Source organism: Heptranchias perlo, chromosome 20 (genome assembly GCF_035084215.1).
Source record: "Heptranchias perlo isolate sHepPer1 chromosome 20, sHepPer1.hap1, whole genome shotgun sequence".
Classification (NCBI taxonomy): domain Eukaryota; kingdom Metazoa; phylum Chordata; class Chondrichthyes; order Hexanchiformes; family Hexanchidae; genus Heptranchias; species Heptranchias perlo.
This window is the reverse complement of record NC_090344.1, coordinates 45,198,557-45,225,721: the sequence shown is the minus strand read 5'-3', so window position 1 is coordinate 45,225,721 and position 27,165 is coordinate 45,198,557. Positions and strand designations below refer to the sequence as shown.

The following is a 27,165-nucleotide window of genomic DNA, read 5'->3' as shown; positions in this document are numbered from 1 at the left end:
GTGACAATACAATTCATGTTTTTTTATTTATAACTACGAAGCCCTCAACCATGACACTTGACATTTAACTTTATGTAGAGATTACTGGTGAACAAAATATTCAAGTAACAGCATTTAGATCTGATTACGATGATCTGTGATAAACTGGTTAAAAAGAAATGTCTATCTTTTTCTAATCAATGATGTCGGGTGTTACAGTGATCATCAAGTCTTCATTTCCACGGCGTACAACGAGAGTCAGAGAATCGTTGTTTTTAATCGCTTCACTGACTTGTTCTGAAGAAGTGATTGTACTTCCATTGATGCCGATAATGATATCACGGTCCTTTAAACCGGCGCTGAAAGGAAAATTTTGAAGAATTATGGAAGTGCAGTCGTAATGTACATTTGTGAAGTTGCAAAAGTCAACAATAAGGACCACAACAGCAATTTTTAATCAAAGGAACTGAATGTGTTACTGATAGCATCATGGGCCACAGAAAACCTTTTCCTGGCTGGCACAATTGCCAAATAACTTGCTGTAGCGCCCTTAACCTTGTAAAACAAATATATTCAGCATATAAATATATCTGCTGTCCCTTTTTTGGCAGCACTATAGTGTAATGGTGATGGATAAATAGGCCAACTAAAAGTATAAGCTTTGGAATTACTGTTTTTGAAGTATTCATTTATTGATGCTGAAATGGGTTAACTCCTCCATTAAAAGGACTTTCCGACAAAGTAAGTATTTGTAAGCTAACATTGCAAACAGTAATTTTTAGGCTTGCTTTTTTAGTTTTAAAAAAAAATTGTGCTCATCAAGTTAGTTCTTGCCGGGGAATACAACTCAGTACCCAGTGTCACCATTTAGTATTTCCGGGTCAGGTACAGCATACCCCATTGCAGAGTAAAGCTCCCTCAACTCTACCCCAACATCTTGTCTCAACCTTAACCTCACAAGCACACCCCCCACTGCATGTGTGATAATTTTTGCAGTGAGATTACCAAATTGTGCTGCAGGCTGATGCCTAATACAAACTGGACTGAGACAGAGGACCCTTTGCAGTACGCAGTCAGTCTGGGCTGCATTTGAACTCAGCTCCAGGGATGAAAAAAGTTAGATTTTAACCCCCTGCACCACCCAGATTCTCTAGGTTGCTTCATCAAAAGCAAAAGTGGGTAGATGGATGGAACTGTCCCCATTGACAATAGGGATCCCTTTTCAGATAGCAATGTGTGAAACTGGTAGGGGAAAAACTAGTGACCATCTGGCAGCAGAAATGGTAAGTGATGGTGAAAATTAGTTCAACTGTAACTACAGCTGCAGCTCCTGTTACCCAACGCAGGTTGTTCCTTTGCTCTTACCCCAGTAGCCATATAGACAAGACTTTAAAGATGGGAAATGGGAAATCTGATGATTCCTGCTAGTCACATATCTTCTGTACACTTTTCTAATCTTCCCTGATGCTATCAAATCATTTTTTGAGTGATCAAGCAGATTCTGGTTGTAATTGGAAGATTGAGAGTTTGAATGCCTCGACTGACAGTCAAACTCACCTGTGTTCAAACTACCAGTTGATGAAACAAGGTGGAGTGAAGCAGTAAACCGGTCAGATTTGTTCTGCAAAGTCGAAATACTTTAGCTGATCATAAACAGATGCCCACTGCTTAGACAGCAGGTAAGCTATCTAAACTGCATTGGAAAAATTTTTATAACATTGAGCACAACGCTTTTGCAATTGTACACATTCAAATTAGACCAATTCAGCTCATGATTCCCTCTGCCCATACACCGCAAACACGATTGATATAACTCAAAGACAGACAGCCAAGCCTGCTGTTCTTCCTGCTCCATTTAGCATCACAGGAGAAGTCATCAGAAACGACTGAACAGGAACACCAAGTCCTATTCAAATTCTGTGCTGATTGTTGCACAAATAACCCCTGGCACAAATACTATGTGGGACAGTTATAATTTTCTCCTCCTGACTGCCCGTATGATAGGAGGACTTGCTGGGTCGACAACATCTAGTGTACTGAGCATCATTTCATCAGTAGCCATGCCCCTGCATACAACCGAAAAATGGGTTCTTCATATTTGTGAATTTCAAGACCAAGCCCTTGTACCACAGGTCCCATTGCATTTTGTCACTTAACTTTTCCCACATCACCTACCTTGCAGCAGGTGTTCCTGGAATGACTTCAAATATGTAAACCCCAGCAGAAACATCAGGGAAATCTTTGTCACGCAATTTCAGGTCGCGCAAGAGACTACAATGGAATGGAAAATTATAAGTCCTCGATTTTTATACCTGTAAATGGCATACATTGAAATCTTGCAGTATTGTGTTGCAAACAAATCCAGCAACTTCAAGAGAAGTTCATACTCCTGAGCTTTGCTATGTAAAGGGAAAAGAAGCCAATATACATGGTTGAAAGGGTACAAGCACAAAATGGTGCTGTGGTAATTCACTTCCCTCACTGTTTATCTTAGTGACTGCACCAAGCTGGTCCTAATAACATCATTAGTACTCCTGATCAAACAGAAGCATTAAAAAAAAGTCAGCAGAAGTACTCAAGTGCAGGGATAAAATGATGCTTACCCGCGAGACCCAAGTCTCACAAAAGCTTAACGCCTGCTTGAGTGCAGATACTGGACACTTACCTTGATGTAAGTGCTACCATTCTTATTCCCAGATATCTCTTCCTGGGTGAAGAGTTTCCTGTTGGGATAAAACCAGAATTGATAAATTCCTTGCACATTTGAAATAGAGGTACGTGCCAACTTATGGTGATGGACAACACAGGAAATATCCGCCCGCCTTCCCTTCTGAGAGCAATGACTCAAGCTTGCGTTCAGTTCCACAGCTGCCAGCAGTGATACTTTGCTTAAACATCCAGACACGAGGCACTGGGAAGTGTTTGATTCTTTGCTGTGCGTGGGGGCATCGTGGCCAAGCTTGGACTTGTCCTCACCCAACGTTGACACAAACACAATTTTCAGGAGTCGCCGAGTTCAGATAAGGAGCTGTGTCTCTGGCTGAGTTTTCTCCCAACCCCCCGCCCCAACCACTAACGACAGCACCCCCTCCCCTCACCCCCCCCAGTGCTAGCACAGCTGAGATTAGTTGACTCAGCACAGACGAGTAAAACTTACTGTTCTGTATGGCTCGGTGCCATCCACTAATGAGTCATATACCAACATTGGCTGGGAGAGAAGGAATTTTGTTCAATAAGAAAAATAAAAAACCAGCTCTGCTCTGCATGGAGCGCCTTTTGTGGCATTTTTAAAACATCAGCAAGAACACTACAAAAATTGTAATGGCCGTGTTCTTTTGTTTCTGCTTGTTTCACAATTTTCATAATCAAAACCAGTTCACTGTTCTCCACCCCACAGCACGTCTCATTAAAAGTACACCACCAGGAGCAACCAAGGGTGTGTAATGTGAAAGTCATCCAACAGCCTGCTTTTAATCAGTAATGTGCCATTAATTTAGCGATTCGTACCTTTTAACTGTCGGTCATGAGATTCTGCAAGGAACTGCTGAATTCTCTTTGCAGGGATTGCAAACGATATCCCAGCTGTCACTTTAAGTGTGTTAATGCCAATGACTTCACCATCCTGCAGTATAAAATAGTTCATAACAAACTCTTAAATGAAATTGCCTGGCTGAAGAAATACTTTTTGTGTTTAATTTTGGACAGTCTTTGTCACAAATTCTTGCAGAATATTGTTTGGTAAAAAAAGACTTAAGATTTTAAAAGTTGCACCAAGACAAATTAGAGCAGCCAAGAAGTCAATCAACCAAAAATTATTGCCATGAAAGCACTAAAGGCTAATAATTTTTTGAAGATGTGCATCTGCACCCAGCAACTTTGCAGTTATACATCCCTCTGTACACCCTGACACCAGTCCACCTCCTGCTCCTCAGACTACACCACAAGTGGCTCATGCTTCAGCCGCAAAAGCCCTGCCGTCTGTTCTGTTACTTCCCTCTCTGATTTCAAAAGCCTTTCCTTCAACCGGGCAGTGTCTACTCCTTGCCCACTGCTCTGTAAGGTACCCTGAGGTGTCTCTTTGCATGTACAGAATGCAACTTATTGTCAGCTGTGGCTCAGGCAGTAGCACTCTCGCCTGAGTCAGAAGGTTGTGAGTTCAAGTCGCAATCCAGAGATTTGAGCACAAAATCGAAGCTGACATTCCCAGTGCAGTACTGAGGGAATGCTGCAATGTCAAAGGTGACGTCTTTCAGATGCGATGTTAAATCCAGGCCCCATCTGCCCTCTCAGGTGGACGTAAAAGATCTCATGGCACTATTTCGAAGAGGAGCAGGGGAGTTCTCCTGGCCAATATTTATCCCTCAACCAACATCACGAAAACAAATTGTTTGGTCGTTATCACGTTGCTGTTAATGGGAGCTTGCTGTCGCGTTTCCTACATTCCAGCATTGATTACACTTCAAAAAAGTACTTCTGCTGAGGCAGTTTGAGCAGCTAGGGACTAAATGAAAAAGCAGAACCACAAAGGTGATAATCTCCGGATTATTACCTGAGCCACAAGCAAATTGGCACAGGATAAATCAGATCAGAGAGATGAATGCGTGGCTCAAAGATTGGTGTGGGAGAAGTGGGTTTCGATTCATGGGGCACTGGCACCAGTACTGGGGAAAGAGGGAGCTGTTCCGTTGGGACGGGCTTCACCTGAACCATGCTGGGACCAGTGTTTTGGCAAACCGAATAACTTGGGCGGTAGAGAAGGTTTTAAACTAAATAGAGGTGGGGAGGGCTCAGGTGGGGCGAAGTTTCAATTGGTAAAGAAAAAAGACAAGGAAGTCGTACAGGAAAGTGATGGGGGTAATGATAAAGAGTGTTCGCCTGGTTATGTTACTGGACTAGTAATCGAGAGTCATCAGTTCAAATCCCGCCACGGCAGCTGGGGAATTTAAATTCAATTAATTAAATTCAAATAATGAAATAAAATCTGGAATTAAAATACTGGTATCCGTAATGGTGACCATGAAACTACTGGATTGTCGTAAAAACCCATCTGGTTCACTCATGTCCTTCAGGGGAGGAAACCTGCCATCCTTACCCGGTCTGGCCTATATGTGACTCCAGACCCACAGCAATGTGGTTGATTCTTAATTGCCCTCTGAAATGGCCGAGCAAGCCACTCAGTTGTAAAATCTTGCTAAAAAAAGTCACAATAAGAATAAAACCGGACGGACCACCCGGCATCAGATCACTAGGCACCGGACACGACAAAGGCAAACCAAGCCCAGTCGACCCTGCAAAGTCCTCCTCACTAACATGTGGGGACTTGTGCCAAAATTGGGAGAGCTGTCCCACAGACGAGTCAAGCAACAACCTGACATAGCCATACTCACAGAATCATACCTTTCAGCCAACGTCCCAGACTCTTCCATGATCATCCCTGGGTATGTCCTGTCCCACCGGCAGGACAGACCGACCAGAGGTGGCGGTACAGTGATATACAGTCAGGAGGGAGTGGCCCTGGGAGTCCTCAACATTGACTCTGGACCCCATGAAATCTCATGGCATCAGATTAAACATGGGCAAGGAAACCTCCTGCTGATTACCACCGACCGCCCTCCCTCAGCTGATGAATCAGTCCACCTCCATGTTGAACAACACTTGGAGGAAGCACTGAGGGAAGCAAGCGCACAGAATGTACTCTGGGTGGGGGACTTCAATGTCCATCACCAAGAGTGGCTCGGTAGCACCACTACTGACCGAGCTGGCCGAGTCCTGAAGGACATAGCTGCCAGACTGGGCCTGCGGCAGGTGGTGAGCGAACCAACACGAGGGAAAAACTTACTTGACCTCGTCTTCACCAATCTACCTATCGCAAATGCATCTGTCCATGACAGTATTGGTAGGAGTGACCACCGCACAGTCCTCGTGGAGACGAAGTCCCGTCTTCGCACTGAGGACACCATCCAACGTGTTGTGTGGCACTACCACCGTGCTAAATGGGATAGATTCAGAACAGATCTATCAGCTCAAAACTGGGCATCCATGAGGCACTATGGGCCATCAGCAGCAGCAGAATTGTATTCCAGCACAATCCGTAACCTCATGGCCCGGCATATTCCTCACTCCACCATTACCAACAAGCCAGAGGATCAACCCTGGTTCAATGAGGAGTGTAGATGAGCATGCCAGGAGCAGCACCAGGCATACTAAAAATGAGGTGCCAACCTGGTGAAGCTACAACTCAGGACTACATGCATGCTAAATAGCAGAAGCAACATGCTATAGACAGAGCGAAGCGATTCCACAACCAACGGAACAGATCAAAGCTCTGCAGTCCTGCCACATCCAGTCGTGAATGGTGGTGGACAATTCAACAACTAACGGGAGGAGGAAGCTCTGCAAACATCCCCATCCTCAATGATGGCGGAGTCCAGCACGTGAGTGCAAAAGACAAGGCTGAAGCGTTTGCAACCATCTTCAGCCAGAAGTGCCAAGCAGATGATCCATCTCGGCCTCCTCCTGATATCCCCACCATCACATAAGCCAGTCTTCGGCCAATTCGATTCACTCCACGTGATATCAAGAAACGACTGAGTGCACTGGATACAGCAAAGGCTATGGCCCCGACAACATCCCAGCTGCAGTGCTGAAGACTTGTGCTCCAGAACTAGCTGCGCCTCTAGCCAAGCTGTTCCAGTACAGCTACAACACTGGCATCTACCCGACAATGTGAAAAGTTGCCCAGGTATGTCCTGTCCACAAAAAGCAGGACAAATCCAATCCGGCCAATTACCGCCCCATCAGTCTACTCTCCATCATCAGCAAAGCGATGGACGGTGTCGTCGACAGTGCTATCAAGCGGCACTTACTCACCAATATCCTGCTCACCGGCGCTCCGTTTGGGTTCCACCAGGACCACTTGGCGCCAGACCTCATTACAGCTTTGGTCCAAACATGGACAAAAGAGCTGAATTCCAGAGGTGAGGTGAGAGTGACTGCCCTTGACATCAAGGTAGCATCTGACCGAGTGTGGCACCAAGGAGCCCTCGTAAAATTGAAGTCAATGGGAATCAGGGGGAAAACTCTCCAGTGGCTGGAGTCATATCAAGCACAAAGGAAGATGGTAGTGGTTGTTGGAGGCCAATCATCTCAGCCCCAGGGCATTGCTGCAGGAGTTCCTCAGGGCAGTGTCCTAGGCCCAACCATCTTCAGCTGCTTCATCAATGACCTTCCCTCCATCATAAGGTCAGAAATGGGGATGTTCGCTGATGATTGCACAGTGTTCAGTTCCATTCGCAACCCCTCAGATAACGAGCCCGCATGCAGCAAGACCTGGACAATATCCAGGCTTGGGCTGATAAGTGGCAAGTAACATTCGCACCAGACAAGTGCCAGGCAATGACCATCTCCAACCAGAGAGAATCTAACCACCTCCCCTTGACATTCAATGGCATTACCATGGCCGAATCCCCCACCATCAACATCCTGGGGGTCACCATTGACCAGAAACCTAACTGGAACAGCCATATAAATACTGTGGCTACAAGAGCAGGCCAGAGGCTGGGTATTCTGCGGCGAGTGACTCACCTCCTGACTCCCCAAAGCCTTTCCACCATCTACAAGGCACAAGCCAGGAGTGTGATGGAATACTCTCCACTTGCCTGGATGAGTGCAGCTCCAACACTCAAGAAGCTCGACACCATCCAGGCCAAAGCAGCCTGCTTGATTGGCACCCCATCCACCACCCTAAATGTTCACTCCCTTCACGACCGGCGCACTGTGGCTGCAGTGTGTACCATCCACAGGATGCACTGCAGCAACTCGCCAAGGCTTCTTCGACAGCATCTCCCAAACCCGCGACCTCTACCACCTAGAAGGACAAGAGCAGCAGGCACATGGGAACAAAAACCACCTGCACGTTCCCCTCCAAGTCACACACCATCCCGACTTGGAAATATATCGCCGTTCCTTCATCGTCGCTGGGTCAAAATCCTGGAACTCCCTTCCTAACAGCACTGTGGGAGAACCTTCACCACACGGACTGCAGCGGTTCAAGAAGGCGGCTCACCACCACCCTCTCAAGGGCAATTAGGGATGGGCAATAAATGCCGGCCTCGCCAGCGACGCCCACATCCCAAGAACGAAGAAAGAAAAAGTGTGTCAGGAAGGGACGGAGCGTACGAACATAAGAGTGCACGAGGAAATGGGGCCGGGGTAGGAAAGAATGTTAAATAGACAAAATTAAAGGTTCTTTATCTGAATGCGCGCACCATTCCGAACAAGATAGATGAATTGACGGCACAAATGGAAACAAATGGGTATGATCTTGTAGCCATTACAGAGACGTGGTTGCAAGGTGACCAAGATTGGGAGCTAAATATTCAGGGTTATTTAACATTTTGGAAGGATAGGAAAAAAGGTAAAGGTGGTGGGGTAGCTCTGTTAATAAAGGATGAAATTGGTATAATAGTGAGAAATGATCTTGGCTCAGAAGATCAAGATGTCGAATCAATTTGGGTGCAGATAAGAAATAGCAAGGGAAAGAAATCACTGGTGGGAGTAGTATATAGGCCCCCTAACAGTGGCTACACTGTGGGGCAAAATATAAATCAGGAAATAAGGGGGCTTGTAAAAAGGTAATACAATAATCATGGGTGATTTTAACTTTCACATGGATTGGACAAATCAAATTGGCAAAAATAGCCCTGAGGAGGAGTTCATCGAGTGTATTAGGGACTCTTACTTAAACCAATACGTCAGGCCATTTTGGATCTGGTAATGGGTAGCGAAACAGGATTAATTAATCTCAAAGTAAAGGATCCCTTAGGAAGCAGTGATCATAACATGATAGAATTTCACATCCAGTTTGAGAGCCAGGATCTTGGATCTGAAACTACTGTATTAAACTTAAATAAGGGCAATTATAAAGGAATGAGGACGGAATTGGCAGTGGCAAACATTTAAAAAGATATTTTATGACTCGCAACAAAAATATATCCCTGTGAGGAGGAAAGACTCCACAAAAAGGGTGAACCAACCATGGCTAACTAAGGAAGTCAAGGATGGTATCAGGTTAAAAGAAAAAGCATACAACATGGCAAAGACTACTGGTGAGCCTGAAGATTGGAAAAACTTTAAAAACCAGCAAAGGATGACGAAAAGAATAATAAAGAGGGAGAAAATAAATTATGAGGGTAAACTAGCAAGAAATATAAAAATTGACAGTAAAAGCTTCTACAAGTATATAAAAAGGAAGAAGGGAGCTAAAGTAAACATTGGTCCCTTCGAGGATGAGACTGGAGAAATAATACTGGAAAACAAGGAAATGGCAGAGGAATTGAACAGGTATTTTGTATCTGTCTTTACAATAGTAGACACTAATAACATACCAATAATAGTAGAAAATCAAGGGGCAAAGGGGAGGGAGGAACTAAAAACAATCACTATCACTTGAGAAAAAGTACAAGGTAAACTAATGGGTCTAAAGGCTGACAAGTTCCCTGGACCTGATGGCTTGCATCCGAGGGTCTTAAAGGAAGTGGCTACAGAGATAGTGGATGCATTGGTTGTAATCTTCCAGAATTCACGAGATTCTGGAAAGGTCACTGCGGATTGGAAAACCGCAAACGTAACACCCCGATTCAAGATGGGAGTGAGACAGAAAGCAGGTGACTATAGACCAGTTAGCCTAACATCTGTCTTTGGGAAAATGCTAGAATCCATTGTTAAGGAAGTAGTAGCAGGACATTTGGAGACTCATAATACAATCAATGACAGTCAACATGGTTTTATGAAGGGGAAATCATGTCTGACAAATTTATAGAGTTCTTTGAGGAAGTAATGGGCAGGGTGGGTAAAGGGGAACCAATGGATGCAGTATATTTGGATTTCCAAAAGGCATTAGATAAGGTGCCACTTAAAAGATTACTGCACAAGATAAGAGCTCATGGTGTTGAGGGTAATATACTGGCATGGATAGAGGATTGGCTAACTAACAGAAAACAAAGAGTCGGGATAAAAGGGTCATTTTCAAAATGGCAGTCTAACTAGTGGGGTGCTGCAGGGCTTAGTGCTGGGGCCTCAACTATTTACAATATATACCAATGACTTGGATGAAGGAACAGAGTGTCTTGTGGCCAAATTTGCTGATGATATAAAGATAGGTGGAATAGCAAGTTGCGATGAGGACACAAAGTGTCTGCAAAGGGATATTGACAAGTTAAGCGAATGGGCAAAAATTTCGCAGATGGAACATAATGTGGGAAAATGTGAAGTCGTCCACTTTGGGAGGAAAAATAAAGCAAAATATTATTTGAATGGAGAAATACTCCAAAATGCTGCGGTACAGAGGGATCTGGGTGTCCTTGTACATGAAACACAAAAAGTCAACATACAGGTGCAGCAGGTAATCCGGAAGGAAACAGAATATTGGCCTTTACTTCGAGGGGGATGGAGTATAAAAGCAGGGAAGTCAGGCTACAACTGTACAGAGTGTTGGTGAGACCACACCTGGAGTACTGCGAGTTCTGGTGTCCTTATTTAAGGAAGGACATACTTCCATTGGAGGTAATTCAGAGAAGGTTCACTAGGTTGATTCTGGGTATGGAATGGTTGTCTTATAAGGAAAGATTGAACAGGTTGGGTCAAGACTCACTGGAGCTCAGAAGAATGAGAGGAGATCTTATTGAAACATACAAGATCCTGAGGGGACTCGATAGGGTCGATGCTGAGAGGATGTTACCCTTCATGGGGGAATCTAAAACTAGGGGGCATAGTCTCAGAATAAGGGGTTGCCTGTTTAAGAAGGAAATGAGGAGGAATTTCTTCTCCCAGAGATCGTGAATCTTTGGAATTCTTTACCCCAAAAAGCTGTGGAGGCTGAGTCATTGAATACATTCAAGGCTGAGTTGGACAAATTTTTGATCAGCAAAGGAGTCAAAGGTTATGGGGAAAGGGCAGGAAAGTGGAGTTGAGGTAAAAATCAGATCAGCCATGATCTCATTAAATGGCGGAACAGGCTCAAGGGGCCGAATGGCCGACTCCTGCTCTTATCTCTTATGGTCTCTTATTCATCGGCTATAAAGTGCTTGGGGCGTTGTACAGTCGTGAAAAATGCTATATAAATGCAAGTTTCTTTCTTTTTGTTGTATATCAATGGAATTTGTGAAGTGTGACATCACCTGTAGGTTGCCTCAGGTCTTTTTTTTATTTTGTGCGAAAGTTGTTTTTAAAAAAGGATTGACTTTAGCAAATTAGGGGAGGGATGGAAGTGTAAATTGTGGGAATGAGGCTGAGCCAGCGGTAACAGTTGAGTAACAAAAATATTTGAGTTGTGGCTTCACTATCACAACCCACACATGACTTCGCTGTTGGTACTTAAGACTTCTTGGCAAGTGCTGAATCATTTTGTTGTTCACATTAGCATCTGCTTTCACTATCAATGTGCAAGTGGATAACAGCAGTTTTTTTTAATCATTTAAACGATGTGTTATTTGTCAACTTTTATTGTGAAATTCATTGCATTTCCAAGAAGTAACTAAAGATTGATAGTTGGTCTGGTTGGAGTTGAGCCATTGATGTGATACTTGATCGGTGTAAAGAACGTTTTCCCCATGCACCATTTCCTAACTGAAGTTCCGAAAGTGATCCCTGTAACTCGGAGAGTTGGAAGTGAGAAAAAGCAGCCTGGTTGACTCACTTACTAATTTTTCTCTTCCTCCCCTGGGAAAGTTTTGTGCTTCTGCAAAGCATACAACTGTTGCTTTTTTCCTCCTGTTTTAAACTGCAGTTTTGTCTCATTAGTCCTCCTCTCCTGAATTCATTTTATGATACAATTCCACAGTTGCCAGGGGCCCTCCATTACCTCACCAAACTGGCACGTCAGTGCCTAAGAAGCAACCTTACTGTGGGGATCATTACAGCCAAGCCCAATCCTGGCCTCATCCAACATCCGTGTGTGAACAGGGTCACCACACGGTCAGTTGAACCGTGCCCGATTTGTCCCCTTTGCAATTACAACTGCCAAAATTCCAATGGCAAAGCCAGACACAGGTCGGGACAGTCAAATATTTTGGTATCGAGAGCTCCCCTGCCATACACCATCCGTTTTACAAAACACAGCCCAAATTTCGAAAAATACGCCCTGCCTTTCAGGAACGTTTCACATAACAGGAAAAAACATTAGCTGAATGAATACTTGTGGTTTACATGATGTGTTACAGTCCCCAGCCTGGGGGGTACTTCGGCCAAATATGGCATCCTCTGCGCTACCCCAGCTCAGCGTGGCTAACTCAATGGAGAACACAGACTGCATCTTGGTCCTTCTTGCTCTGTGTGGCTCAATACTCCACCAATTAAGGCACTGAGCCATCGGAGGAAACTCAGGGAATTGCTTAATATTTGACGAACAAAAGAAGAGCAAGTTATAATGGTTGTGCTGGCTACGTGGTTATGTTGCAATACATGTCACATTGCATTATTCTTTTGCAAGCATGCTAATTTGAAAACATGAACGGGCAGTGCCACATTTCATATACAAATCTCATTAAAAAGAAACTTATTGTACCAGTACTGTAGACCATTTTTAATCTGAATGCTTTCCGTCAGAATGTGGCTTTTCACTTATTTACTCTCATCAGCTCCTGCCTTTGCCTGAACTGAGTCCTTTTGCACCACTTTCTAGCAGCTGGTCCAGTTCAACACGCCTGGCTCAGAAAGAATTAAAATAGATAATCGAGTCCACACACACCAGATCCAAGCAGAAAATCCAACCTAAGCTTGCCACTCGTTCCCAAGATAGATAAATTCTGATAAACACAAAGCTTCCAAAGCGTTCCTTCTATTTTATTCCGTGTGCAACAAACAGCTCCTTTAGTCCCATTATAGTGAGAAAATTAATTCAAAGCTTCATCGTGTCACAAGAAGTATTGCTTTCCTAATGCCATATGTTAAAAATATTAGTGTGAACATGTTAAGCTTCACCTGAAATTGCAATGACTGAGTTCTTATGTGATACTTTGTCTAAATTTCTAACCCTGTAGGTTTCATCATGGAATATGATTCACCCAACTCATGCTGATCTTTATTTTCACCATCCTTATATTCTTGAGCAGCAAATATTAATCTAAAAGTCTAGTCACCAGAATAAATTGAGCTCTTCAAGAGTTCAAAACTTATACACTAAAAAAGTTACCTTCTATGAACTTTATTAATTTAAAAGTATATGTTAAACTGCAGCTCACCAGATTGACAAGTGGTCCTCCTGAGTTTCCATACTGTAATAAAAATGGAAAATGTTCACAGGGCATGATTTTTAATGCATGGTTTTCTTAATCGTAAATTAACTCTCAAGACATCTTTGACTCAGAATATTTTTAAATTCAATTTAAGTTTGTAATAATTGCAACAAGTGACAATATTCAGACAACTAATAATACACATTGAATGAATACTTCAAAATAATCTCCTAGAGTGGCCCGGTCAAAGAACTGCTCTGCTGTCTCCGCAAGCCATCATGTTATAATTTGCCATTTTTTGTTGCGCAACTTATTCATTTAATTTTAATTTTTCTGTACTCTTTGATGGGCTTCCCAAGAAGATGCTTCATTTACTCTTTAATCCTGCAGTACAGGACAAGCTGTGCCACTCTAGCAAACAGTCTGAGCCTACCAGAATGCTTTCACAATTTCCCCGCCCTGGGCTATTTTGATTATTTTGGCTCTGTTCTCATAAAGAGGAGGCTACTTTTGAAAACATACGGCATTTTTAGATATATATCTTTTTTAATGTTTCGGGGTGGCACGATGGAGCACTGCAGAGCACAGGGACACAGGTTTCGTGCTGAATGTCAGTGAGTTCCCATTCAGAGCTTATTCCAGGGGAGAGAGGAAAGTCTGGTTGGTCAGTTATTCTTGGGCTGTTCTCTTATCCCTCCGAGCTGCTAGCTTCTAAAGTGTGCTGGTGAAAGCCTGGGATTACATGGGCAGCTTATCCTCAATTCATTTGCAGTTGATGTGTGGCCCAGAGACACCAAGGGGGATGGGGCAGTCGATGCAAGGATTCCATGTCCTCAAACCATGATATTTGAGGATGAAGTTGATTTTGTTGTGAAAATATCAAGTTCTTTCCTTCTGTAATGCGAATTTAATTCCTGACCTCTGTCCCATCTGGCTTATGAAATTGTTGCAGGACCAGCTCGTCGGTAAGACGAGACCAGTCGTGTCCTCCTCTTAATTAGAAGTTGCCTAAATTCGTATTATCTGTTCATTGGAATTGAAATTGTGCAAAAAATGCTTCCTCTGCTGTGCTGTTAAAATTGCATAATTTGAATGAATAGAAATATATGAATGTACAGGGTCAGAAAAGACCATGGAGGTCCATCCAGTTGGTGCCAGTGTCTGAGAAATAATCATACCTCACCATTACTCTCTATCAAAGTTCTCTCCAATACTTATCCAACTCTCTTGAAGTTGCCGATACAATCAGCCCCCACTGCCTCCTTTGTCAGTCCATTCGACTCATTCACCACCCTCTGCGTAGTCTAAATCTAAATACAGAATCTTTATAACTTCCCTTCTCTAAGTTTAAGGCGATGCCGTCTTATTATGGAATCTTTGGCATTGTTAAATGTATTGACATTTATGTTCTCTGTGCCCCAGGAATACTTTAGTAAGATCAACCCTAACTGGATAATTCAATTTTATTTTTTGACCAAAGGGTTCAAATTAACAGGAGTAGACTGCATTAGAACATTTGTTTTGTGTGAGATAAAAGTAACTAGGTGATAACTTATCAGTTGAAAAACTGAGATTACAGTTACAAAACAAGGTTACATGCTGTGCATTAATACATGTTTTGCTCATACTTAAGCTGTATAGGTCACTACCTCTTCCAAAATCACACTTTCTGAATGATGTTGCTCGCTGCCTCATGCTCAACAACTTTTTGCTCCTCTGCTACTCTCAAAGTTCTTTGTTCTTCTCCAGCAAAATCAACAAACAGCAGGAATGTTATTTTTTAAAAATGTGATCATTCAGTTATCCATTTCACTCGCAATGGGACAAAAATCCAAATGCGTTCACAGAAACTGTTACTTTAGAAAATAGTTTAGCATTTCACATTGTCAGGATTCAAGAGCAACGTTTTATTATTAGCTGTATAGTTCGAATAAATTTTTACATTTTCATTTTTTTGCACTTATTCTATTCTTTGTCCTTACATTGATTATGGCATCCGTCTGAATGTAGTCCATATCGGAATCTTTTAGGCCCAGCTCCTTGCCTCCTCTCTCAGTGGTGCTGACAATCCCGGTCGTCACTGTATTCTGCAGAGAAAATGGACTGCCGATTGCCACCACAAATTCTCCAGGTCTGAGGTCTGAAGAACGAGCTAGCAAAAGCACAGGGAGAGGGCTCTGTTCACAGAGAAAAATTGGATTAATGCTAATTTTTGAAGCATTATAAATGTAGAGTATGAAATAGTTTGTGTTGAAGTAATGCACAGTTTCACATTTTTAAAAAAAGTTGATTATAATCAAATTAACAGTTGTTTACAGGACATTCATTCAATCATACAGCACAGAAGGAGGCCATTCAGCCCACCATGTCTGTGACGGCTCTTTGAAAGAGCTATCCAATTAGTCCCACTCCCTAGCTGTTTACCCATAGCCCTTCAAATTTGTCCTTCTCAAGTATTTGTCCAATTCCCTTTTGAACGTTACTACTGAATCTGTTTCTACCACCCTTTCAGGCAGTGCATTCCAGATCATCATAACTTGCTACATTAAAAAAATGTCTCCTCATTTCCCCCCTGGATTTTTAGCCAACTATTTTAAATCTGTGTCCTCTGGTTACTGACCCTCCGGCCAGTGGAAACAATTTCTCCTTATATATCAAAACTCCTCATAGTTTTCACGTCAATTGACTTAATTCGTTGAAATGTTAACCTGCGAACTGAAAGTGGAGAAAGAAAGAGAATTGAATTAAGGAAGTAGTGACAACTGGAAACCATCATCTCTACAGTTTAGTCTGGGTTTGAATCCAAAGTCTTATTCGTGAAAAGTTAGTGTTCCAACTCTTCATCTCAACTACCACCCAATTGGCTCAGACTTATTTTACATTAGTGCTTGCACAAAGAAAGAGCTATGAACATGTGAGAGCCAAATTGGCCACCATCCTTTTCTTTGGAGCTCAGAGGGGATTTGTAGAACAAAGTGCATCTGAGAAAGAAAAGAAATGTGATATAAAAGTAAATATTAGCCCAGCATAACACTAATCGGGGAGGGAAAAAAGTTTCTAACTCAGCAAACTTACTTTTGGGTTTATTTTAATTAATGCTATATCTGACTTTTGGTCAACATCTTTGACCTTTGCTTCGTACTCTTCTCCGTTCTTCAGCTCCACTTTTATTTTCTGTTTATTGCTGAGTACATGTGCATTGGTGACAATGAGACCATCTTCGGATACAATGAACCCTGAGCCACTCGCTACAGAGATTTCACGGTTAGTGAAGGGCATCCTGCAAAGCAACAAGTAATATCAACAGAACACAGTCAGCAAAGTATGGTGCAGTTTTTAAAGCATGTTTTAACCAAGATAGCATATCATTTCATAATATCTAGTTTATTGTTTTTAGTTGCAAATCATTTTGTCATCAAAACTTTGTCAAATGAGGATTTCTGAATTTTTCTTCATGGTGTTTGATCCATGAAAAAAAAATTAAAACAGTGTTGGAGAAAGGAATGAGACAACATGGATAGCTCTTCAGAAAGCTAGTGCAGTGTGAATGGGCTTAATGGCCTCTTTCTGTGCTGTAAATCTTTATCATTCTGTAACATCATAGGGTTGCCTACTTTGGACGTATTCCTGGAGGTTTCATCACATGACCTCCTGCCTCCAACCACCCGCCCAATCAAAAAGCCTTTCGTCCCCATCCCTGGAATTTAAAAAAATTCATTCTTGGGATGTGGGCATTGCTGGCAAGGCAGGCATTTATTGCCCATCCCTACTTGCCCTTGAGAAGGTGCCAGTGAGCCGCCTTCTTGAACCTTCTACAGCATCATTAATTATAACTAATAAACAAAAGTGTTCAAAGAAAATGAAAAAAATACACCATTTTTTTTAATGCCCCTATGATTTTCCTCCTGGGTTGCTTGTAGCAGTATCCTGGAGATTAATCTTTAATTCCTAGAGACTCCAGGACAATCCTGGAGGGTTGGCAACCATACATTGTACCTGGTGGAAGTTTCTCTTAAATAGGAGCTATATTCTCCTTAATTGTGCCATAATCCCTTATGACTGTGTTTACGCATCGAAACTGGTGATGAAAACTAGCCTGGGCACAGACATTTTGTCTGGAACTCTCAAGTTCTGAACTGACATTACAAATAGTGAGTGCTGCCCCATATAACATTAAGGTCAATGAGAAAATTCAGGAGCTGCAAATCCCATTGCAAAAAATGTCTCTTTTTCTGGACACAGTGGTTTGGTGCACAAGGATAAGCATCAGACTTGTCAGAAGAGGCAAATCTCAGTTACTATGCTGGAATAATTCACTTTAATCCTGACTGGGAGATTCTTTACAGCCAACCAAAGGGGCTGCAAAGAAATCTTCGGGTTCAGCAGTAACCATGCTTACAGAATGATAGAAATGACTACAGAGAGGCCCATCAAGCTTGTGATGGTGCTAGCTCTTCAACTGCAGCTATCTACGCTTGTGCTATTTCCCTGTCCTTTTCCCGTGAAATATAGCTAGCTTAGGATGGTTTTGATCCATCGACGGATCCTGCACACATCTGCTACACCGCTCTGTTGTAGTGGCTTAGCAGAATGCTGTAATGTTGAAAATGTATGAAAGAATTTGACATTTGAGAAGCACACATAGTGTTTCATGAATTACTTATTGATGACTGTCTGATCTACCTTGACATTTTGTGGCTTATTATTCCATAACTCCCATGAATGTTGAGACAAGACATATGTTTCGAAGGCTCTTTGTGGGGAAGGAAGTGTTAGATTTTCATCAGAAGATATAATTCAGAAAATACCTGCCCCATTCCTCAGCACAATAAAGTACCTTGTGCCCTCCCAAATGTTTTATATTCCCTTCATGTCCCAATAAAGGACCATAAACTGACCTTGTCATGTTGAGCCCTGTGAATATGCAATTGCAAAGTACATGTACGTGTTTTACTGTTAAAAGAAGAATTGTTTCTCACCTCCGAAAAAGTTCAAGGTGAACTACAGCTGGAGCAATTTTCTCCACCACGTCTGCGATGAAGTTAAACTTGAATCTCATGCTGTCTGGGTGCTGATGACCTAAACTAAGCAAGTTTTTTTCATTTAGTAAAAAACTCCATAACATAGGCAGTCGGTCACTTACTTGATGGGGGTAAAACTATAGAGAACAAATTCTGCAAAGTTGGGCAGAGAATTGTTTTTCGCCCTTGAATGTTCTTTAATTAGACCCTTGTGAACTTGAGCATAGCATAAACATCCTGCTAATTAAACATGTCTGTATCTCTCTCGTCCTCTAACAGCAGAAAGCTGTACATTTTCTTCCTGGGCTTGTACAAAATCCTTGCTCCCCTTTTACTGGTTCCTCTAATTTCATACTTCTTTTCTCAAAATGGTATCTGCTTTGGAGGATTAGTATTGCAGTGTTGTTGTACCAGTGTAATGCACCAGAGGATATGGGTCCATATCCACAAATCCTCAAACATCTTGAAGTCCCAATTCTACATGAACTATGAAGGGGAGACACCAAGCATAAGCAAACACAGGGTGGGGAAATGAATGGGTAAGTCAACTTGCAACATCTTTTACACACTTCCTAGCAGTGGTGAAGCAATGGCAGAGACCTCGGAACACACCCTTTATCAGAGAATGATCGGTGATGTGAGGAAGAGAACTAAAGAGGCACAGAAAAAGAAATAAAAAGGAGAGGGGAAAGCAATGTGAACTTATATTGTCAAGGATTTCTGGAAAAATGTAAATCGGTTTCATTAATGTTCAATATTTAAACCATTGAAGGTTGTGAAGCCTCTCAAGAACTGGACTGCATTTTAAAAATGGGAGAAGAAATATTACTTCTCTGACATTTAAAAAGTGGGAAGAACCGATAAATGTTATTTATGCTGTGCTTTAATCACTAAGGTATTATATTCCTTTTATTAACCTATAGTCAAGGAAAGGCAAAGTTTTTTTTTACAGCCGAAAGTCTCACTCAGCACCTCGGGTGGGATTTGCCAAAAATAATTATAGAAACAGTTCAGAAAACCAAACCAAGATGAACAGTGTAATTTTTGACCAATCCAGAGCTTTTGGTTTGCAATCTCATGTTTGGGCCCTTTTTTTTTCTAATTAAATTAAATTGCATCAGCTATGTCATTTTCTTGTTGCTATAGTTCAGATCAAATGTAACGATGGCTGTTTAGCATTGCTGGTCAGGTGAGGATGAGCATGCTTCATAACAGAAGGTATTCGAGAAGGTGGCTTTGCAGTGGCAAGCATCAATGAGGAAGCTGTGTTGGGGGAAGCCATTACACAATTTAGAGAAGTTACCTGTCAATGCCTGTTAAAATTACTATTGGAGTACCTGTTTTTGTTACATTTGTTATACTGGTGCAAAAATCAGATGACATCCAACAATGAATGGAACCCAAACTAATACTGTTCCAGTACATTTAATCTGAAGTCCCATTAATATATACTAGCACTGTTCAGTGAAGTCTTGATAATCTGTGTTGAATCCAAGAATCATATTCCATTCGATTTCAGACTGGGATGAAAAATGATCTGTATAGCCAAGACCTAAATATAAAACCCTTGGATTCACTCTGCCTCGTAACTTTTGATTCTTAAGCTGCTGAAGTGCTGCTTGAAGTGCTGGAAATCAAAACAGTAACAGAAATTATACTTAAAATGTGCTCAAAATAAATAAAACACAAATGATCTAATGCCAGTAATGAACTCAGAGGCAGGTGGCTAGTTTAGTGTTTACACTCTACTGTCTTTGCTGTTCTAGGAAGTCAACCTGTTTCCAAAACTCCCAAATGAAACCAGAATATCCCTTTACGCTTTCGCAGAACCTCTGTAATCAACTTTCCATCTGTGATTAAGTGTCTAGTTGTCCCCCCGTGATATTAGAACCATTAAAATAGTCGGCAAAAGATTCATTTGACTTAATCAAGAAAAATGTCATAAATCTTCACTAACTTTACCAAGACACAAGATGTGACTTCAAAGCACGAGATGCATAACATCATCCTTCACTGGACAAGTTTATACATTCAGTAAGAATTTGTGGCAGCAGGCAGAAAAGTTGAAAGAGGGTGGAATTTTTGCCAGCAGCCAAGATGTTATCTTCATAAATACAATGTGCACAAAAAAAAACCCACAGCCTGAGGGGCTGAAGCTTCCATGTATTTTCTCAACTGCAGGACAAATTGAAAAATATAGTTTCCAAAACACAAAAAAAACACTACTCTGTGGAATAGTTTGAGCTTTCTAAACCACGGCAGCTGTTGCACAGATTAAGTCATTGGAGCTCGAATTCTGACCAAAAGTCCTCACTGCTTGAAGACGCAGACACAGCTGTGGCATGATGATGCCATTCTTGCAGAAGGACCGTACTATTTCCTGAGGAAACTGAAATTTCTGTTATTCCTGACAGAAAATTGAGTAATTCTGTTGCAAATTCTACTTTGGCAGCTCCCAATGAAGTCTCATTGATTCCCCTCAAACTCTAGCCCACCATAAAGCAGCCGACACAATTCGTCATCCTCACAGCAGCTGGATTTGAATGCTGGGCTTGAACCTCGCAGGGCGAAGCAAGAGTCTTAAACGCTACAGTCTCTCTGCCTTCATCAGGGCAGGGTCTATGCAGTGCATCAAGTGGCAAAAATATACTTGGTTGCAAATTTCCCTTTTTGGTAGGCAGCAACAGGTTGAACACAGCTGGTACTAGCAGAAATCCAACAGCTGTTGAAAGTTGATCATTTCAACTTGCACCAATGGGCAAATAATATAATCACAGAAATGTCTGCTCCAAAGGACTTGGCTATCCAAGTTGACGAGCACTTCCCCCCACCCCCAACACTTTATAGGATAGGAAGGGTGCCCAGCAATTCTCAACCAGCTGTCATGGCCAGGGTAAAATCTGTTTTTACAGGTATTATCCTCAAAGAAAAGAAAGATTTGCATTTATATAAAGTCTTTTACAATCTCAGGACATCTTTTACAGCTAATGAAATACTTCTGATGTGAAATCACAGTTGGAATGTAGGGAACGCAGCAGCCAATTTGCGCACAGCAAAATCCCACAAACAGCAATGCAATAATCTATTTTAGTGATGTTGGTTGAGGGATGAAGATTGGCCAGGACACCGGGGAAAACTCCCCTGCTCTTTTTTGAAATAGTGCCATGGGATCTTTTCCGCTCACCTGAGAGGCCAGACGTCTCAGTTTAACGTCTCATCCAAAAGACGGCACCTCCGACAGTTCAACACTCCCTCTACTACACTGCAGTGTCAGCCTGGATGATGTGCTCAAGTCTTTGGACTGGGATTTGAATCCACGACCTGACTCAGAGGTGAGAGTGCTACCCACTGAGCCACAACCTCACTGACAGTTGTACGTGTGTCAAAAGGGGAACAGTTACATGAATGATCAGCATTGCTTCATTTCTTATGTCTTTGTAGACTAATTTGCACCAGCACAAGCCCTATAGTTAGTTTGCACTGCTGGGCCTTGAGGAAAGAGAGATATCAAACACTGGTTACTGTACCCTTTACTACTTCTTGCCCGCTGCCTAAAAAGGTGATTACTGGCTGCAGCACGTGGGCCTGTGGACTCTGCGGTCAAACTATGACTGCTCATCAGCAGCAACAACAGGTATTTAAAAAATGGTCACAAAAGGTCCAACAATATATCTCAAAATCCCATTACTGTGTCTGCACAAAAAGGCTGCAAGATCACTCTCACAGCTGACAAAAGACAGGCTTGGTAGTTTTTGGCAGCTCAGTTGTTTGAGATGACATTGCTGAGAGACAACCTAGTAAAAAATATAAACTTAGAAAACTTAATTTGAAATGATCGTGTCCCATTGTAACATGTTGATACAACACTACATTAATATTCATGCTTTATTTTTGGCCCTTCTTTAAGTTATGCTACTTTTTCCAGATTCCCAGCCAAAAGCATTCATTAAAACTGCCACTTTGAAACATCAAATATTGAGAAGTATTATTTAGTTAGGTTCAACAAGTTTACTTTTTATTATTGTTGCAGCCTAATGGATCATTACCTCTCTGAAAATTATCGTAAAGTTAGGGAAGAAGGCCAACTGGACTTATTAAGGCTTTGTTGGAGGTTAATCATGTCACTTGTTTTATGCTGTGTCCTGCTGTTGTGTGCAAGTTTTGCTTTGCACTAAGTATCATTGGAGGTTTGGCTAATGAATAGTTCTGATTTTCATTGAATGCACAGTTCTGGTGAAGGCCTGCCTGGTTCTCTGATAATTGCAATATAAGAGTTTTGTGTCACATACGGGTTGGAAGGGGCGGCGTGCGGTGACGGGTTGGAAGGGGCGGCGTGCGGTGACGGGTTGGAAGGGGCGGCGTGCGGTGACTGGTTGGAAGGGGCGGCGTGCGGTGACGTTGAAGTCTTACTGCAGTTCTACAGAGCTTTAGTGAGATCTCACCTGGAATACTGCGTACAGTTTTGGTCTCCTTAAGGAAGGATATACTTTTTTTTTATTCGTTCATGGGATGTGGGCGTCGCTGGCAAGGCCGGCATTTATTGCCCATCCCTAATTGCCCTCGAGAAGGTGGTGGTGAGCCGCCTTCTTGAACCGCTGCAGTCCGTGTGGTGACGGTTCTCCCACAGTGCTGTTAGGAAGGGAGTTCCAGGATTTTGACCCAGCGACAATGAAGGAACGGCGATATATTTCCAAGTCGGGATGGTGTGTGACTTGGAGGGGAACGTGCAGGTGGTGTTGTTCCCATGCGCCTGCTGCCCTTGTCCTTCTAGGTGGTAGAGGTCGCGGGTTTGGGAGGTGCTGTCGAAGAAGCCTTGGCGAGTTGCTGCAGTGCATCCTGTGGATGGTGCACACTGCAGCCACAGTGCGCCGGTGGTGAAGGGAGTGAATGTTTAGGGTGGTGGATGGGGTGCCAATCAAGCGGGCTGCTTTATCTTGGATGGTGTCGAGCTTCTTGAGTGTTGTTGGAGCTGCACTCATCCAGGCAAGTGGAGAGTATTCCATCACACTCCTGACTTGTGCCTTGTAGATGGTGGAAAGGCTTTGGGGAGTCAGGAGGTGAGTCACTCGCCACAGAATACCCAGCCTCTGACCTGCTCTCGTAGCCACAGTATTTATATGGCTGGTCCAGTTAAGTTTCTGGTCAATGGTGACCCCCAGGATGTTGATGGTGGGGGATTCGGCGATGGTAATGCCGTTGAATGTCAAGGGGAGGTGGTTGGACTCTCTCTTGTTGTAGATGGTCATTGCCTGGCACTTATCTGGCGCGAATGTTACTTGCCACTTATCAGCCCAAGCCTGGACGTTGTCCAGGTCTTGCTGCATGCGGACTTGGACTGCTTCATTATCTGAGGGGTTGCGAATGGAACTGAACACTGTGCAGTCATCAGCGAACATCCCCATTTCTGACCTTATGATGGAGGGAAGGTCATTGATGAAGCAGCTGAAGATGGTTGGGCCTAGGACACTGCCCGGAGGAACTCCTGCAGCAATGCCCTGGGGCTGAGATGCTTGGCCTCCAACAACCACTACCATCTTCCTTTGTGCTAGGTATGACTCCAGCCACTGGAGAGTTTTCCCCCTGATTCCCATTGACTTCAATTTTACTAGGGCTCCTTGGTGCCACACTCGGTCAAATGCTGCCTTGATGTCAAGGGCAGTCACTCTCACCTCACCTCTGGAATTCAGCTCTTTTGTCCATGTTTGGACCAAGGCTGTAATGAGGTCTGGAGCCGAGTGGTCCTGGCGGAACCCAAACTGAGCATCGGTGAGCAGGTTATTGGTGAGTAAGTGCCGCTTGATAGCACTGTCGACGACACCTTCCATCACTTTGCTGATGATTGAGAGTAGACTGATGGGGCGGTAATTGGCCGGATTGGATTTGTCCTGCTTTTTGTGGACAGGACATACCTGGGCAATTTTCCACATTGTCGGGTTGATGCCAGTGTTGTAGCTGTACTGGAACAGCTTGGCTAGAGGCGCAGCTAGTTCTGGAGCACAAGTCTTCAGCACTACAGCTGGGATGTTGTCGGGGCCCATAGCCTTTGCTGTATCCAGTGCACTCAGCCGTTTCTTGATATCACGTGGAGTGAATCGAATTGGCCGAAGACTGGCTTCCGTGATGGTGGGGATATCGGGAGGAGGCTGAGATGGATTATCCACTCGGCACTTCTGGCTGAAGATGGTTGCAAACGCTTCAGCCTTGTCTTTTGCACTCACGTGCTGGACTCCGCCTTAAAGGCAGTGAAACAAAGATTCACTCGATTAATTCCTGGGATGAGAGGTTTGTTCTATGAAGAGAGGTTGAGTAGAATGGACCTATACTCTCTGGAGTTTAGAAGAATGAAAAGTTGCCTCATTGAAACATACAAGATTATGAGGGAGCTTGACAGGGTAGATATTGAGAGGTTGTTTCCCCTGGCTAGAGAGTCTAGAACGAGGGGGCATAGTCTCAGGATAAGGGGTCGGCCATTCATGACTGAGCTGAGGAGGAATTTCTTCACACAGAGGGTTGTGAATCTTTGGAATTCTCTACCCCAGAGGGCTGTGGATGCTGAGTCATTGAATATATTCAAGGCTGTGATGGACAGATTTTTAGACTCTAGGGGAATCAACAGATATGGGGATCAGGTGAGAAAGTGGAGTTGAGGTCGAAGATCAGCCATGAACTGTTTGGATGGCAGAGCAGGCTCGAGGGGCCGTATGGCCTCCTCCTGCTCCCATTTCTTATATCCTTTTGTTCTTATGAAGGGGCGGCGTGCGGTGACGGGCGGAAGGGGCGGCGTGCGGTGACGGGTTGGAAGGGGCGGCGTGCGATGACGGGTTGGAAGGGGCGGCGTGCGGTGACGGGTTGGAAGGGGCGGCGTGCGGTGACGGGTTGGAAGGGGCGGCGTGCGGTGACGGGTTGGAAGGGGCGGCGCGCGGTGACGGGTTGGAAGGGGCGGCGCGCGGTGACGGGTTGGAAGGGGCGGCGCGCGGTGACGGGTTGGAAGGGGCGGCGCGCGGTGACGGGTTGGAAGGGGCGGCGCGCGGTGACGGGTTGGAAGGGGCGGCGCGCGGTGACGGGTTGGAAGGGGCGGCGCGCGGTGACGGGTTGGAAGGGGCGGCGCGCGGTGACGGGTTGGAAGGGGCGGCGCGCGGTGACGGGTTGGAAGGGGCGGCGCGCGGTGACGGGTTGGAAGGGGCGGCGCGCGGTGACGGGTTGGAAGGGGCGGCACGCGGTGACGGGTTGGAAGGGGCGGCGTGCGGTGACAGGTTGATAGTTCAGTGTGCAATGATGGGTTGAAGTCTAACTACAGTTGTACAGAGCTTTAGTGAGACCTCACCTGGAATACTTTTGGTCTCCTTAAGGAAGGATATACACGCCTTAAAGGCGGTGAAACGAAGATTCACTAGATTAATTCCTGGGATGAGAGGGTTGTTCTATGAAGAGAGGTTGAGTAGAATGGGCCTATGCTCTCTGGAGTTTAGAAGAATGAAAAGTTGTCTCATTGAAACATATAAGATTATGAGGGAGCTTGACAGCGTAGATATTGAGAGGTTGTTTCCCCTGGTTGGAGAGTCGAGAACGAGGGGGCATAGTCACAGGATAAGGGGTCAGCCATTCAAGATTGAGATGAGGAGGAATTTCTTCACGCAGAGGGTTGTGAATCTTTGAAATTCTCTTCCCCAGAGAGCTGTGGATGCTGAGTCATTGAATATATTCAAGGCTGCGATGGACAGATTTTTGGACTCTAGGGGAATCAACAGATATGGGGATCAGGCGGGAAAGTGGATTTGAGGTTGAAAATCAGCCATGAACTGATTGAATGGCGGAGCAGGCTCGAGGGGCCGTATGACCGACTCCTGCTCCTATTTCTTTGCCCCTTCATAAGAACATAAGGACATGTGTGCAAGGATGGGCTGACGGGGCAGTGTGCAAGGATGGGCTGACGGGGCAGTGTGCAAGGATGGGCTGACGGGGCAGTGTGCAAGGATGGGCTGACGGGGCAGTGTGCAAGGATGGGCTGACGGGGCAGTGTGCAAGGATGGGTTGAAGGGGCAGTGTGCAAGGATGGGTTGAAGGGGCAGTGTGCAAGGATGGGTTGAAGGGGCAATATGTGATTGACAGGGCCGTATGCGGTGTTGCTTACTGGTAGCCGCCAACTATTCCTTGCACAGATATTTCCTTATTAACTAGCTACCCATTTCCTTGGCTGCACCCGGAGCTGTTAGATATAAATATCCCGTATTTCTACATACCTGCATCGCACGCTCCTTTTTGGATCAGGATTACAGGAAGCGCGTTTGCGGACTGATGCCCGCGGCTCACAGCCTTCAGATTGCAGATGTTCTTGTAAGTTTGCCCATCACTCCCGCACACTTGATCGCCATGTATGCAGCCGCAAGTGCCCTTCTTGCGTTTCCCGGTGGGGTAGATGCACTGGAAGCCTTCCGCACAGATGCCGTGCAGGTCATCCCGACCCCCGCAGCTTTCACCCTCAGCCGCGGCACAGAAAGAGCAGCATCCACACGAGTCCTTCACCTGGCCCTGAGAGCAGTTCACGGGAGCGGGGGGACATCTGGAAGTGTCGCAGATCTCCGAGCAGACCTGCCTCAACACTCTGCCGTCCACCGCAAAGAAACAGAAGCAGAAAAACAGTCCAGCTTTCCACATGGCCCAGCTGGAGACTTTGTAGAAAAGATAAAAATCGCACCGGAATTGGTGAGAATGCAGCAATGTTGTTTTTGTTTTGTAGTCTCAGCAGTTCTTGTAAAGGTGGCAGCTCTGCCCAGACCTTGGAGGAGCTGCTGAGAAGTTTGACGGTGGCAATGAAACACAGCCACGCAGGTCCCGAGGAATTTAATGAGCGGCACTGAAAGGTTTATTCTCCGGATGAACAGCTCAGTTATTCGGTACTGGCACTTCTCAGATTTCTCCCAGATTGTGGGTGT

The 27,165-nt window shown here is 44.1% G+C and overlaps 1 protein-coding gene across 1 annotated transcript; it reads right to left on the bottom strand.

Annotated features, from left to right (window-relative positions):
* Nucleotides 1-7: 7 nt before the first annotated feature.
* LOC137335790 (serine protease HTRA1-like) lies at nt 8-27,165 on the bottom strand. Its single transcript, XM_068001203.1, has 9 exons — nt 26,473-27,165; nt 18,191-18,290; nt 16,287-16,491; nt 15,194-15,388; nt 13,218-13,250; nt 3,487-3,601; nt 2,645-2,702; nt 2,155-2,250; nt 8-338 (listed from the first exon to the last, which is right to left on the bottom strand). Exons 1-9 carry the CDS (start codon nt 26,885-26,887, stop codon nt 173-175), a joined length of 1,383 nt encoding a protein of 460 aa, XP_067857304.1. The 5' UTR covers nt 26,888-27,165; the 3' UTR covers nt 8-172.

Bases quoted from the DNA above. Each gene is read 5' to 3' on its own strand.
- LOC137335790 (XM_068001203.1), bottom strand. From the start codon at position 26,887: ATGTGGAAAGCTGGACTGTTTTTCTGCTTCTGTTTCTTTGCGGTGGAC. The intron at 3,602-13,217 runs GTGAGCTGCAGT...TTTATACTGCAG, and splicing joins GAGGACCACTTGTCAATCTG to GATGGTGAAGTCATTGGCAT. The intron at 2,251-2,644 runs GTAAGTGTCCAG...ATTCCATTGTAG, and splicing joins ATGGTAGCACTTACATCAAG to TCTCTTGCGCGACCTGAAAT.